Source organism: Pseudorasbora parva, chromosome 1 (genome assembly GCF_024679245.1).
Source record: "Pseudorasbora parva isolate DD20220531a chromosome 1, ASM2467924v1, whole genome shotgun sequence".
Lineage (NCBI taxonomy): Eukaryota > Metazoa > Chordata > Actinopteri > Cypriniformes > Gobionidae > Pseudorasbora > Pseudorasbora parva.
In genome coordinates, this window is record NC_090172.1 from 50,161,994 (window position 1) to 50,178,156 (window position 16,163).

The following is a 16,163-nucleotide window of genomic DNA, read 5'->3' on the forward strand; positions in this document are numbered from 1 at the left end:
GGGGCATTTTTATAGTAATTATATAACTTGAATATCAGATAATTTATTTCTGAAATCAGAGCAGTGTTTATCTGACATAAAAACAGACATTACTGACAATAAATGAAACAAACTAAGTAATTATGTCTCTTGTATTGTGTAACTATTTAAAAAAACAGCTAAGCTACTGTAATGTAATGTAGATATGATACTGATGGATGATAGTGCACTGTTTTTAGTTAGTTCCTCCCCCAGGGTCCCCGCGGAGTCTTAGGGTGCTTTCACACCTACCTTGTTTGGTCCGGATTTTCGGACTTTTCAGTTTGGTACGAACCAAAATTACAGGTGTGAAACCTCCCTCGGACCATGGTCCGGACCAAACAGACGAAATTTGGTCCGACGTCAAGAGGTAGTCTCGGTCCGGACCAAACAGAACAAAGGTTCGGTTCGTTTCTTGTGTGAAAGCATTTTCTATATAGTTCGGACTTTCAGACCATTTACAGGAAGTTCTGGTGTAGGATTAGTGAAAAAACACAGATTAAACTCACAGCACATGCAGTGATGGAGCGCACAGCATTTTATCCAGAACCGCTTGTGTACTCATGTCAGCTCGCGTGAACAGAGTGCTCGACTATATGAGTTTCGGTTTATTTATGAGACTGCTCCAGTTCATGTGCAACGCAAATTATCACTCCGTCACGGGATTTTATATTATTTATTTAAGCTTATTTATTAAATTCAGGCAAACGATGAAACATTTATTAAAATTAAGATATAAAATAAAGCTTTCTACAAAACAGATCTTAATGAAGTGGTCAAAATCATTTCTGACTCGATGTCTTTGGCATATATTGCACATCTGTGCACGTTTCATAATCAATATAGCCTAGATGAAATTTAAAAATAACATTATAATATTTAAACATAACTATAAAATAAAATACATTGTTTGGCTAAAAAGCCTATCTTCTAGGAGCTCCTCCTTTCCTGTCGGCGCCGATCAAATGTTTGCACAACGAGGACGTTCATTTGGTGGATTTGCCTCGAGTATAGTTGGTGCTGCAGATAGTAATGCCATAATATTAACAGTATTGGCAACGATGCGTCTGTTCATTCATTCTTGTCAAAGTTAGCCGCTGAATTGACAACACACTGACGTCAGACGCACGTCCGCTAACAAACCAATCAATGTTAAGATGCAGCCCACATAGATGATGACGACAGGATGCCAGTGCGTCATGTAAAGTTCTTTGGTGCGCTGAGATAACTGCAATGTGAAAGCAAACCAAAAAGAACCAAATGTCCAAACACAAACTTTGGTTCGGACCTTGGTGCGGACTTTCAGGTGTGAAAACGCCCTTAGGGTGCGTTCACACTTGTAGTTCGGTTCGTTTGGTTAGTTTGGTCCGGACCAAAAAACAAAAACAAACATAATAGTCCTGGTCCGCTTAGCGTTCACACGGGCATTTTTAACAGCGAACCTAAAGTTACCGAACCAAAGGCACAGGGAGACGCTCACAACCTGATTGGTCGGCTTATATGACGTAGGAGCTCGTTTACCGAACATGCAAAACAATGCTGTGTGCGGATTACATGCGCGGGCATTTTATGCGTGTACATATGGCATTATTTTTTACCAGAGAACTCATGAAGAGCTCATGAAATGTTCACAACATTCAAAACAACGCTGTGTGCTGGATTAAACGCGATCATTTTATGCGTGTAACACATATGGCATTATTTTTTACCAGAGAACTCATGAAGAGCTCATGAAATGTTCAAAACCACGCTGTGTGCTGGATTAAACGCGATCATTTTATGTGTGTACATGTGGCATTATTTTTACCCGCTGAGAACTCATGAAGAGCTCATAAAATGTTCAAAACATTCAAAACAGCAGCAGGATTTCCTCCGTTGTGCAGAACAGAGACGGCCGTTCTGTCGTCTGCACCTGCTAATAATGGGCAACACAGGAACTTTGATGAGAAGAGCCAGGTATGCTTTTTGTATGTTTTTTCTAGCATTTTCGAAACATGCTCGTCAGACCAAATATTGATGAGGCTCTTCCTCGTTGCTCTACGTTTGCCCTCTAACGTTAAAGTTACTCATTTTGGATAACGTACACCGATCTTTCCGCGTCGTCAAATCAGCTGCATTATGCGTGGCCTCTTGTGACATTATACGTCCGGTTTTTGGTCCGTTTACATGTCTTTGGTCCGTGTTGCGTTCATATATCAATCGAACCGCACCAGAGTTCGTTTGGAAGCGGACCGAGACCCATCTTTTTAGCGGTCTCGGTCCGCTTGTTTGGTGCGCACCAGGGTTCGGATGGCAGCGTTCACATATGTTCAAATGAACCGCACTAACCGAGCAACCGCACCAGGGTTCGTTTTAATCGAACCAAACATGACAAGTGTGAACGCACCCTTAAAAAGTCTTAAAAAGTATTAAATTTCAGAATCAAAATATAAGGCCTTAAAAAGTCTTAAATTCGCGGAAGCATTGCGTTCTAGGTCTTAAATAATGTTAAACAGGTCTTAATTTTCCTACGTCCATGTAACGCTCCCTCTTTGAAATGCTCTCGCCTACCGCAGCACGCGCGCACGTGTGTGTGTGTGTGTGTGTTAGTTCCGTGGTGTTTGTAGTTCTTTCTTTCGCTAGACCAACTATTGTTCGCTCTATTACAACTACAAATTAGGCAAGCATGCGTCTTATATTGCAGCCAATCAGCTTTCGTGTTATTGGCACGAGCCTTTTTCTGATCGTACCCCACAGACAGACGCATAAAACGGATTTTATTCTTCAGCTGAGTCTGACGGTTCTTGCAGTTCCGCGATAGTGAAAGCGAAGGCGAATCTTTATCACCATCTTGCATAATGACCAAATAAAAGTATAATATACCCGATTGCTCTAAAAAGAGTTAATAACAGTGATGTAAACTCCGAACTCCGATGTCAGACTGTAACGTTATGTGTTTGCTGCCTGTCAGCGCTCGCGCGAGTGTATTGAATGTGTTATTTTTAGGCTCATTAGCCTAACGTTACTCTTGAACGATCAAATATACACATTATGCATATGTCTATATCCTGATTTGAGTTAAAAAGTTTGGGAACTGTCAATAAGTACTGGATCTGGGCATTAGTAAGCTCTGAAATTGAAAGCAAACTAATATAGCTTAACAACAACACATACGGGGAAAACAGCTCTTACACTTAAAGGAACACTCCAACTTTTCTAGAAATAGGTCTTATTCAACTTTGCTAATTTTAGATATGTGGGGAAATGCATTTTAAGCTAAGCTAGCGGCGACCCTGCCAAACTAAAACAATGCATGCACTGAGACAAATGCATTTGCCCACATATCTAAATGTCTAAAGTTGAATAAGCCCTATTTCTAAAAACGGGTGGGTGTTCCTCTTCGTAGATATGCATCTTTATGTTGTATTTATTTTTCCTATTGTCATTTGTTTATAAGTATATATTTTATTACTGATCGATTACGTAATTTTACTTAATAACGTTTTACTTATATTAAGCAATTGCTTATTGCTGTGGTTTACTTTTAAGATGTTGGTCATATTTCCCACCCCAAGCGATCGTGTTATTAAAGATAGATAGTGCACTACTGAACCAGCCTTTTTTGTCTTTGTAATACCAAACATGATTCATGCATTTGGTCAGTTTTATTGCCATGTGTGATTATTGTGCATCTAACATAATAATATGGTTAATGTTGCATCCTAATTATGAAAAAATAAAAATGTATGAAAGTGACAACACAAAAAAAAAAAAAAAAAAAAAAAAATATATATATATATATATATATATATATATATATATATATATATATAATTTTTTATTTTTTTAATAAAATTAATTTTTTAATTATTTAATTTATTTTAAATTGAACAAAGTATTAGTGAACGTATTATTTATAGCTCAATCCCACCAGGATTAGCACATATATATATATGCGCTAATCCTGGTGGGATTGAGCTATAAATAATACGTTCACTAATACTTTGTTCAATTTAAAATAAATTAAATAATATAAGTTTAAGTAATTGAGTGATTCTGGATTTCTTATGCATGTTTTTTTATTGCGCAATATAGGTCTTAAATTTTATTCATAATGGTCTTAAAAAGGTCTTAAAAAGTCTTAAATTTGACTTGGTAAAACCTGCAGATACCCTGTCCCCAACACTGGGTATCAGAACCCCTTCTTGTTATTTGTTAACAATTTAGTGTTTAAAACCACAGTAGAAATATCTGGTTTTGGTTTTCTGGCTCTCCTCACCTGTTATTTATTGTTTAAGCTCAAAAATGGTTTTGGTCAAATTACAGGCTTGGAGGCTGCTGGAGTTGGCCCTGCCAATGCCAATTACAAGAGGAAGCACAGCAGACATCTTTAGCCTTTTTTTGTGTGTGTGAAGATTTGGAGGCATTGAACGTGGTTGTGCTAGACTCAGGAATGCTTTTCAATCCTAAATGTCGACTGCTTATTGAGAGATTCAAAGGTACCTTCTGCTTGAACTGATATTGACCCTGATGGGTGTTTAATTGTGCTTTAGCAAGGAGCTTGTCTAGTTTGTTAGTGCTTGGTGGAACTCTTATTGTGCTGAGAAAGCAAAAAAACAAAGTCTCTTAGATCTTCTTGGATGTCAGATGGGTTTCCTTTGGTGGCGGGGAGGAGCTGTGCTGTCTGCATGTAATGTGGGGACAAAACTGTTTGAATTCAGGCCAGTCAGGAAGTGGGGGGCCAATGCTGCTTTTTGTAAGTGAGACTGGACGATATCCAGACATCAAGTTTTGTTTGGTGTTTGCATTAGTCTCTTTCTGTTTTTCTGCGTCTCGCTCTCTCTCTCTACCCTCTTCTGTCTGTCTGCACTTCTCCACAGACACCCTGTGCCCTGATGTATGTGTAGTGCAACTTCACATTGATTTGTTCCCAGATGCTGACGTGAAGCTGTCAGCACCTTGCTCAGTCGTCAGATGGGTCCGTGGGAAAACAGACCCTTTTTGAAGCATCTGTTTCATGCCATTTCACACCCAGACCTGGGCATTAGACATTTTCTGTTTGTTCCACAGGACCACTTCATGTACTTCATATTTAGTCAATCTTACCGCAAATAGCAGATTAAGCATTTTTTATTCTAAAATATATGTTTAAGTTTTGTTCTGTCTAAATTAAATAACATTTGGATGTAAACGGTCCTCTTCCTGACATAAATGCAAGGGTCTACAAAGCGGACATCTACATCTTTGTTCATCTACAGCAGATCGACCCGCGGGCCGCGGATCACCTTTATGAGATTGTCCGGTTCCGCACTCATCAAGCACGATATATCAACACCGGTGTCTTCATCTGACTTTATTATTTAGTTATTAAGTCCAGATTTCTCTGCAGTTATAGGTTGTAAAACAAACGCTGAATATCCATTCATGCCAAAATGTTTTGAAAATGTTCGTCATGTGACAACTTCTTATGCAAATGAGATTAGGGGAGGGATTAGGAAATTTGATTTAATGTATTCATTTACAAAATAACAATTTAAAATGTATTAAAATAACTACATTATATGCCTATTTAATTTTGAATAGAAAATATAATTAAAGGTGCACTATGCAACTTTCCGTCCACTGGAGGGCGCCTATTCTAAACAAAGGCGTAGTTTGATGACGCTAAGTGTGATCGCAGTATCTTGGGACATGTGTTCTTCACCTCACAGCCGGTGTAAAATAGGACTCGGGCAGAAATCATGTTCATGCATGCGGTTATTAACGTTACTGTAGTGCGAAGCAGAGCAGGACCGAGTGTTGTGGGGCTGAGCACGGCCGCTGGAGCGATTGTTAAACAAACACGCGGCTCACGAGCACCGTCCAGGACATTTATTATGACGGGACGGGACACAGTTGCCAGGCGCCTTCACTATTTCCGCGTTTCCGATCATGATTATAAGGTAAAGCAGCTCTGTTTATCATATTAGATACATTTAAGAGTGTTTAAAATGATGTTATGACGTTACTCTGTGTGTTCGCTCGGCGATGCTGTGACATGTTCACACTGCTAAGAAAAAAGCACTTCTGCCAAATAAAAACTACATAGTGCACCTTTAATTAAATTAATATTTAAATTGTATTATTAATATTATTTTTCATTGTATTATAAATATAAATAATAATAAAAGGAAGGTTAAAAAAGGTAGTTAAAAAAGGTAATGGGACCACTTTGTTTTAATATACTCCGTTTTGTGTTAGATACACACACTAGAATGACAAATAACTGTTAAGCACACCACAGAAAGCCACAAATGTATAACTGCTAATTTATTTATTTTCAGACAAATTAACTTGTATAGTAATTACTGAGATATTTTCATATCAGGCATTACATAAATTTAAAGCTTAAAAATAAAAGAAATTATTTTGGCAAATGATATGGCAAGGACCTATATTAAACTGAGGAACCTCTCATCTCTTGCTGCAACGTCTCTGCATCTTGTCATCCCTCTGTCTCTTCTCAACATCCCTCATCTCCTCTGTCCTCTGTGTTCTCACCCTGAACTCTTCCTCTGTCCTCCTGGCTTCTTACTCCCTCTGTTTTGTCTCTTCATATCATATTGTCTCTCTCTCTTCCAACTCTATTGCTCTTCTTTCCTCTCTCTGCTGGGCTTCTTCCTTTCTCTTTGCCTCCCTTTCTTCCATCTCCTTGAGCTATTTTAGAAGGTCCCCCTTCTTCTCCTTCAGTTTATTGGTGCCCTATCAGATGGGCAAGCAACAGAGAGTGAGGAATGATCAACGACATCCTTGCTGCCAGACTGTATGAGGAGTTATAGCCTAATGCAGCATCCATCACCCCATACCACTTCCAGGATGCTGCTGTGAGTTCCACACACTCTGTGCTGACCACTGTCTGTGGACACTTAAGGTCCTGAAGCAAGCAAAATACAAATACTTTACATTAATATAAAAAATAACTACTTAAAAAAACACAAAAAACAAACTACTTACTTTGTACTTCTACTTAACATTCTCACATGCCCCCACACAGCAGATGTTCATGTTTCATGGCTTTTACTTTGTAGTTTGGTTCCTGTTACCTTGTCATGTGATTCTCTTGCAATCATGTGATCTTTGTCTTATTGGCTGATCATGTTGATTGGTTGAATTGGTTGATCATGTTGTTCATGTCACAGGTGTTCTTGCGCATAAGTAGCCCTCATGTTTCTATTAGCTGTGTCTCATTTCACTTAATTTCGAAGGCTGCGTCCACCGGAGGACACATCCTGTGTCGGATGCAGTATACGGAGTGTCCTCAATCATAAATAAATGAGTAAAATAAATCCTGTTTACCACAAGTATCTGTTTACGGTAATACAGCTTAAAAAACAAAAACAAGCTCTTAACTACTTGCATTTAAACACCACATTAACGCTTGCAAGTATACCAGGCGGTGATGCCATTTTTTTATATAATAAAACATGATGGTTGTTAATGGCGATGCAAAGCAGATTATCTGCAGCAGCAAAGGATACACTTCATGCACACTCCAAATTTCCTTAAAAGAAGGGTGTATTCGAAGGTCACATTTGGAGTGTCCTACTCACTTTTTTTGAAATAAGATGGCCTTATGAGCATGCAGCCTTCAATTGCGACCTCCGGAAGAAGCAGCCTTCTGAAATGAGACACAGCTATTGTCTCTTGTCTAGCTTTGTTCCCCGTGAGCATTGGTTGGTGAGATTATGTTTATGTTTATGTTCAACTTTAAGTTTAGTTTATCAAGTCAAGCCAAGTCTTTGTTAATGTTGTATCTGTATTCATTAGGATTTAGATAAACTGCACTTGTGTTCTTTACCTTCAGTGGAATCATTACAAAAACTGCGTTTGCGCCAGGGGAATTGTCCTCTGGAGGAGTATGTTGAGAAATTCTGTGGACTCTAATCGTAGATTTTAACGATTTGGCATTGAAAGATATTTTTCGTATTGGTTTAGATCTAATGCCAGAAAATACTTCTCATAGACTTTGCCTTTCTGCTGAGTAGTTCCTCATTTAATATGGATGAGGACCCTTGCAATCCTCCAGTGCCCACCACACCAGAGTCCTGTTACGCCATGGATGCCACGCCAGAGCCTCACCATGTCATAGCCGCCACTCAAGGGTCCTCAGCTATCATGGCCACCACGCCAGAGCCTTGTCACGTCATTACCGCTATGCCAGTCTCCATCCATCATAGCCACTACGTCAGAGCCCCTTCACATTATGGCAATTCAAGTCTCCACTAAATATTTTTTTTGGACGGGGACTATAATACCCAAGCATTGGTAGACACTACATTGGACTCATTTACCATGATTCCTTGTCTAGGTTTCCCAAGTCTTAGTCCGTTGGTCCTAGAGGTCATCCTACTATCCATGGTGCTTCTGGTAATGATCACTGTCATCATGTGTATTTGGGCCATACACACTTCCTCAGCTCTTCCGTCCGCTACAGCTCCTCCAGAGGTGATGGATTCTTCTCCTGAACACACTGTCTACCATGCTAAGTTCACAGAGGCAGCCCATAAACTCACTATGCCCCATGCTTTGGCGACGGAGGCCTTTCATGGTCCACCAGTGCTCCTTGCGCAGGCCCGCCATTGGTCCATGGACCAGGCCCACCATTGCCCAAATGATCCATGTCCTCTTCACAGGCATGACCCTCAATTCTCCCCACTTTGAAGGAGGGATATGTCACATTTTATTTGGGGTTTTATTTCATGTTCATGTTTCATAACTTTTATTTTGTGGTTTGGTTCCTTTTTCTTAGTGTTTCCCTTGCCATCATGTCATGTTCTTATTGGTTGACCGTCTTGATTGTTCATGGGTGTCTCTTGTTATTAATCAGCCCATGTGTATACATGGCCCTTGTGTTACTATTGTGTCTGCTTTGTTCCCTGTAACCATTGTTGGTGAGTTTGTTTAATTTCATGTTCCAAGTTAAGTCATTCTCTGTTAAGTCTTTGTTTATTTTGTATGTTTGGAATAAAATTGCACTTGGGTTCGCCAAGGCAAGCTCACCTTCAGTGGACATACAGTTTACAATATGCAGTGAATTTTTATAATTTAGTTTGATTGATTTTAGAATATTTGTAGGCTTGCATTTTTTAAATGCATTTGTTTGGAGTAAAGTGTTTTTTTTTAGATGTATTTTTTGGTACGACACTTTTTAAAAAAAAATGCAAAATGTATTTTTGGGGTAAAATATGACACTGACATGTTCTTTGACACATTGTTTGATTCACCCCAGTGGGTTTGATTGTCAGTCTTGAGTGCTATTTAGTGGTTTTAAACATCAGAAGTCACAGAAACGCTATACTGCCGTCTGAAGTTCTGGTGTCATGTTAAGTTCATGACTCTCTTGTCTGGTTGTTGTAGCTTCTCTTGAGCATTGTGGCTGGTTCAATCCTCATTACACCTAAATAGTGTCAAGAGTCGAGCAGAACATGAGCTTGATTCAATAAATGTGCTGCAATTTTTGAAGTGTAACTCCCTAAACCAATAGATGAAAGCCGTATCAGGGGACAGGAACACTGTTACAGCAACAGCACTGTGGTTTTCCCACATGGAACTATTTAACTATTAGAGGTCAGGTTCAGGCAAAGGGCATCCAAACAAACACAACAAAACATTTTCAAATACGCATATACATTTAAGCTTCTTAAGATATTCTAAATTATCTTGTCATTCCCTTTTTACTAAAGGTTTTTTGCTGTTTTGCCTTTAATGTTTGCTTTTTTCTTTGTCTCGAAACTGGTTAGTTTATTTCTCTTATACATAATATGCAAGTAAACGAATGTACACAGAGGAGCATTTTATTGCTTTTTAAGCTCTGGAGGCATTGAACATCTCAGTTATGTTTCATTTGTGTCTTATCACAAATTAGTTAATAATTGACATACAGAAAGATTACAGTTATAAATGAGCTTAAATAGAATATAGCTTTTGATTGGTATCTGAGGATAGTTTTTGACATTTTTGATGTCTTTGGCAAATGAGATTAACTGTGGGAAATGTTTGTGTGTGTGTGTGTGTATATGTATATATATATATATATATATATATATATATATATATATATATATATATAAATACAGATGTGTTAATATTTGTGATTTTCCTTTTCTTTTAGCTAACATCTGTCTCCCTCTTTTTTTCTCTCTAGAACAGATTTTTGTGTCCACAAAGATGAGCCTTGTGACACAGTTGGTGAGTATGTCTGGCTGAACTGCTCTTTTTGTTGTTGTTGAATGCTTCTCATAGTTTTGGGAATGTAAAATACCTCAAAAATACAATGGAATATAACAACATAGCAACACTGTAGCAACCACCCAGAATGACCTACAGTTATGTCAATGAGCTTAACGGGGGTAAGCAATATTTATGTTTTCTTTAAAATCTTTAAAACTTCTAATCTTAAAGTTCTTCAGGTCTGTTTTATACAACTCATTTCTAGTTTTAGGAACATATTTTTAGATTCAGAAATTTTATTTTATGTCATTTATCTATCAAATCTTTTAATGTAAAATTTCCCAGCAATACTCTTGATATGAAATATGACCCAGACATATACACAAACCTAAAATATATACACAAACTTAAAAATAAAATAGAATATATATATATTTTTGTGTTAAATCCACAGTTGTATTGTAAAACCTACATTTAGCTAGAAGTATTTTAAGCTATAGAATGACGTTAACGTGATGTTGCACTATAGCAACCACCCAGAACCAGGCAGAATCCTTTCAGTTAGCTTAATGTGGGCAAGCACTTATGATTTCTTCAGAAAATGTAAAAAATAAAAAGCAGTTTGTGTGATAAAGTTCAAGTCACCCTAAAACTAGTTTTCCCTTATAAATCTGTTGATATTTTTGATATGGACCATTAAGCATTCTGACATAATCCCGTCAGTATTCATTCATTAATAGAGGAATACAAAAACAACAGAAGAATGTATAAACATGCCTTTGGGTCTTGAGATCATCAGTCCATTACTTTTTTTCGTCCATGAGTTTTCGTCATACTTTGATTTATCTTAAACTCAGAACAGATCTCAGAACCTCAGCCGATCCATGAGTCCTGGCCACCTGCCGTTTTCACATTTCTCTGTGTGGGGCATTTGAAAATAGTTGTCACTTCCCCTCCCTTGACCCCTCGGATTCCAGCCATTTAAGAGCAGAGCCAGGTGACTCATATTCACCCTTATCCCAGCATACCCTTCTCTCGCCTGGGGAATGTATTACACACTGAACTGTTATCTGCTCTTGAACTGTGTTCCAAAACGACAACTTTGTGAACTCTGCGGCTGTCTTCTTTTTTGAGAGGTGGCTAATTAATAAGACACTATACTATTATAAATTAAACCCCTTACCATTCAAAAGTTTGGGATTGGTAAGACCAAGCCTGCATTTATTTGATCAAAATGCAGTAAAAACAGTATAATTGTAAAATTGCCACAATCCCAGCCTGGGTTTCCCTTTTTTTATGTTAGGTCTTGTATGCAGGGGTGGAAGTAATGAATTACAACTCACGTTACTGTAATTTAGTTTATTGGGTACTTTTACTTTTAAGAGTATATATTTAAATCTATAATTTGACTTGTACTTAAGTGCAAATTAAGATAAGTAGTCTACTTCGCTACTTGTAAAATCAGAATCCGTTACTGAGTATGCCTACAATTTGAATTAATAATCAAACCTTTGACCAGCATTTCAGTACCCCTTAAAAATATCTGATTGAAAACGGATCAATAAAAGCCCTGATGTTTAGACTGAAAAACAGCACTCGCTGCAGCAGATTCAGGAGAGCTGATCATTACCGCACAGTGAAGGAGCTCAGAATGATTAATGACTGAAGGTATGGAGAGACAAACGACATGGAAGTGTTGTCAAAAATAGATATTTCAAAACATATTGATACTGAAATATCTGACGCTGGTCCAATACTAATTTTCTGCAGTATCAATACACAGATACCAGACGTGCGTTCTCGCTCACTCATCTCCGACAGCGAGTTTGACATGTATCCACCTCCTGTTACTCACTCGTTTCATTCGTTCTGTTTAAATAGTTTAGGAAACTGTTGATGTTACAGAGCCTGAATTTCGGTGTGGGTTTTTTATAATTCTCGCAGGTTTCACGGTCACACCCAGAGCGCACAAATAAAGCCAACTGTCAAACAGTTTGTGAGTCCCAAATTATTTTTATCCCTGCATTTATAAACCGTCATATATAAACAAAAGTAGGCCTATGTCAAAAATGTTTACTTTTTATGTGAATAAAGGTTGAAACCAAGCTTCCAAGTTACCCAACACAAATACATTAAGGGAGCAAGTATTTAGGTGAAATTAATGTAATGGTACTTGATCAGTGTAAATAAATGCCTAATTTATAATCTGTTCATCATATTAAGTGAACATGTCTTTTGGACTAAACTGCTCCATTTATATGGAATATTGTTGTTTACACTCCTTTTGCACTTGAGTCCTCGCACTAGTTTTCCTTTGTAGTGAACGTCACATAAGGATCCGACCAAGACTGACAAACACAAGGAGCTTATAAAAGGGGACAAATCAAGCAGGGAATGAGAGAACACAGGTGTGGCAAATGAAACTGATAATGAGATCACAAGGGGGAGGGATCAAGACACATACAATGACAGAAGCACATACTCTGCATCCCAATTCGCCTAATTATACTACGTCCTAAAAGTATGTTCTTATTTTGTGAAGAAAAAGTATATACTTTTGAGTGTGTAGCCGCAAAGTATGCAAGCTTCGGGACATACTACTATGCCATCTTTAACAGACTCTCACTTAGTTACGTGCATCCCATCACCGTTTAACTGCCCTCTGAGGCATCGTCAGATTCGTCACAGTTCAAATCCTCCACATTCAGGTTAATCTCCTACCGTATCGGAGAGAAATGTAGCCGCTCGTTGATCTGCCATTTGTGGGTCTTTAAAGGGATACTTCACCGCTTTTTTATATTAAACTATGTTATTCCCTTAAGTTAAACAAGTTGATACATACCTCCCTCGTCTCAGTGCGTGCAATTAATCGCTCTGATGCGCGGTGACGATCTGATAGCATTTATGTTATTATACATTATTCACTATGGTACCAAACAGAGATCAAGTTAGAAGCGACCAAACACCTCCACGGTTTCCCTATTTAAATACAGTTACACGAATAGTTGAACGACCTAGTATGGTGACATAAAATAAAACATGCCGCTATTCTAAGCAGATTAAAAAGGAGAACTATAATGTATGGCTAAATGGCACTTCTGAGAGTACTACGAATCGGCGCAGTAAAAAGTCACGTCTGAAGCATTCTCCCTCACATCTCCCCCTCCCTCTCTCATTTCTGTCAATATGGGGGAGGAGCCGGGACTTTTTACTGCGCCGATTCGAAGTACTCTCAGAATTATTGTGCTATTTTGCTATTCCACCATACATTATAGGTCCATTTTAACCCGCTAAGACAAGCGCCACATTTTATTTTATGTCACCATACTAGGTCGTTCAACTATTCATGTAACTGTAGGGAAATAGGGAAAACGTGGAGGTGTTTGGTCGCTTTTAACTTGATCTCTATTTGGTACCATAGTGAATGAACTGGGCTTAGTGAGCTAAGATAAATGCTATCAGATCTTCACCGCAAGTCAGAGCGATTAAGTGCACGCATATCAATATCAATATTTATCAATAATATCATATTTTTCAAGGTATGGTATTAAAGTTAGAAATTCCAGTATTGTGACAACACTAATTCATATGCTTCCTCAATAAGTTTGAAAACAATCAATGTTGAAAACAATTGTGCTGATTAATACTTTTGTTGAAAACTGTGATGCATTTTTTTCAGAATTCTTTGAATAGAAAGGTCAAATGTACAGCGTTTAAAAAATAATGTATAAATAATTTGTACGATTATAAATGTCTTTATTCACTTTTTTTTATCAATTTAATGCATCCCTTCCTTAATAAAAGTATTAAAGTCTTACTGACCCCAAACTTTTGATTGATAGTGTACGTATTTGAAACATCTCTATAGACAACAAATAAAAGAATTATTGATTAGAGTTTGCTAATGGAAAAAATAAAATAAATAATAAATAATTTTTCTCGCTCCAAAATCATCAAAATGCTTTATAGTTTGCAAAGGACACATGCAATACTAAATTTTGACCTAATAGGTATCTTTAAGAAGGCAGTATAATATTTGACAAGGTCTGGCTGGCTAGCATGGCTAAGTTTGCCCCTTCTGGTGGATACTGTAACTACGGCATTCTAAAGTAGTTGTGTTTTCTCATTACATTCAATTATTATTTTTTTTGTTAAATTAATGCATTGCGTTTTTTAAGGGAAGAACAAGAAAAATGTGCTTTGTGCATTTATTCAATTCTTTGATTTGATTGGATGACACTCATAACATAAATAATGTACTTATATTGCTTAAAAACAGATTCTATATTTGTCAAACTGCATTCAAACAGATTCATGAACAGAACGAAAGTATCTGATAAATAAAATAAATGCTTTAATGTCATAAAAGGTAAATATGTTTAATTAATTGAATGTGTCAGCATTAGCTAATTCTAAAGATTTTTTTGTTGTTGTTGTAGTTGCAAGAAACATTGCAAATTATAAATACTGCATTTCTTCACAGAGCTTGCATTATGATATTGTATGTGAATGATATCTCTGTGAAGGATGCATGAGATTTCTGCCCGAATTTGGCCAAAAGATAGGTATATTAGCACCTACTTTAGATTATATGTACTACTATGTAATAACATTTTAATTTATCATTTGATACTATTCACTTATTGCGTACATACATGCTTTTACATGTACTTATATTTAAAAAAAATACCTACTTGTAACTAGCTGGTTTGTATGCTGCACTGTTTACTACTGTAATTGTATACTTATGGTGGCTAATGAATTGGAAGTCAGAAGAAAAAGGTGGATAGAACAGTTTTTGCATTGGTAGCTTAATACTGACAATGTAGGCAACCCACTAGGTTGTCAACAGAGCCTTGGAGTGAAAGTCACTTTGAGATTATGATCTCACGCCCGACACATAGTGGTGTTGAGTCAAAGATTCTGTTGAACAGGTGAAATTTTGTCTATTCTAGAATTTCCAAACACACGTGGTAGAGTCATGCTTTTTAGTGTCTGCATACCACGAGACCGTCATCACATCCATGGATTGCAAGCATAGAAGCTACCTCAAGACCGTTGGTTCAGTTCCAGACAATTGGAGCGTGCCGTAATTGTTCTGGCATGATGGAAATAATTTGGTCACAGTGGTACTATTATACAGAAACTGGGAATGGTATCCCTAGAATGATGAGTTTGATCGAACGCCTCTCTGTATGGGTGGCCAGTTCCTTCAGGGGAACATTGACATCAACCGTTAAAAACAAGCAATCTGTGGCGGCAGCCAAGCAAAGGCCTCTATGTCAAGACATGTAAGATAAGCAAACTTTCTATTTCTGTTTCACGTCTTTGTTTCTGATTTAACACTTGCATGATGCAACTCTCCAATTATTTGACTGTATATGGTCTTGAGTCGATTGGTAGTAGGGTTAGAGTAACCAAGTAATGTCTGGTGAGTATCTGTCAAACGAGAGCATTTGGGATAACAGCACTGGATAGTCACAAAGACCCAGTAATAAAAGCAATGACCTTACAAATAACAACTTAAGCCATGTTGTGCCCTACCAGCAGTGTTAACGTAAGAAAACAAACATTCTTGTAAGACATAGTAGCGATAAAAACCCTTTCATGAGAGTTAGCAAAGAGTATTCAAAAGATGTGATTGTAACATGATTTTAAAAATAGCCAATGAATTTGACCGATCTTTCAGAGAGAGGGAGATCATTCCAAAGTTTGGAACCAGCACTGGAGAAATCTGTCACCCTTATGTTTATATTTTGTCCTGGCAACGGACAGGAAATTTTGATGCTCTGATCTCAGGAGTCTATGGACTAGCAACATACTTGAAAGATAAAGAGCTAGATTGTGTACAGCTTTAAAAACAAGTGAGAGTTTCTTACATTAACAGTAACCTTTTTACACCAAGCTTTTGCACGTTTGAATGTCATGACTAAAGATACACATTTTTTTTGCATAAA

General features: G+C 37.5%; 1 protein-coding gene across 2 annotated transcripts in view; it reads left to right on the forward strand.

Annotated features, from left to right (window-relative positions):
• adamts17 (ADAM metallopeptidase with thrombospondin type 1 motif, 17) overlaps positions 1 to 16,163 on the forward strand; it is a 176,985-nt gene that overhangs the window by 62,160 nt on the left and 98,662 nt on the right. For both annotated transcript variants that reach the window (XM_067444859.1, XM_067444863.1), the window contains exon 7: positions 10,181 to 10,224. In XM_067444859.1, the coding sequence (XP_067300960.1) occupies positions 10,181 to 10,224 (44 nt within the window). The remainder of the gene's footprint in view (positions 1 to 10,180; positions 10,225 to 16,163) is intronic.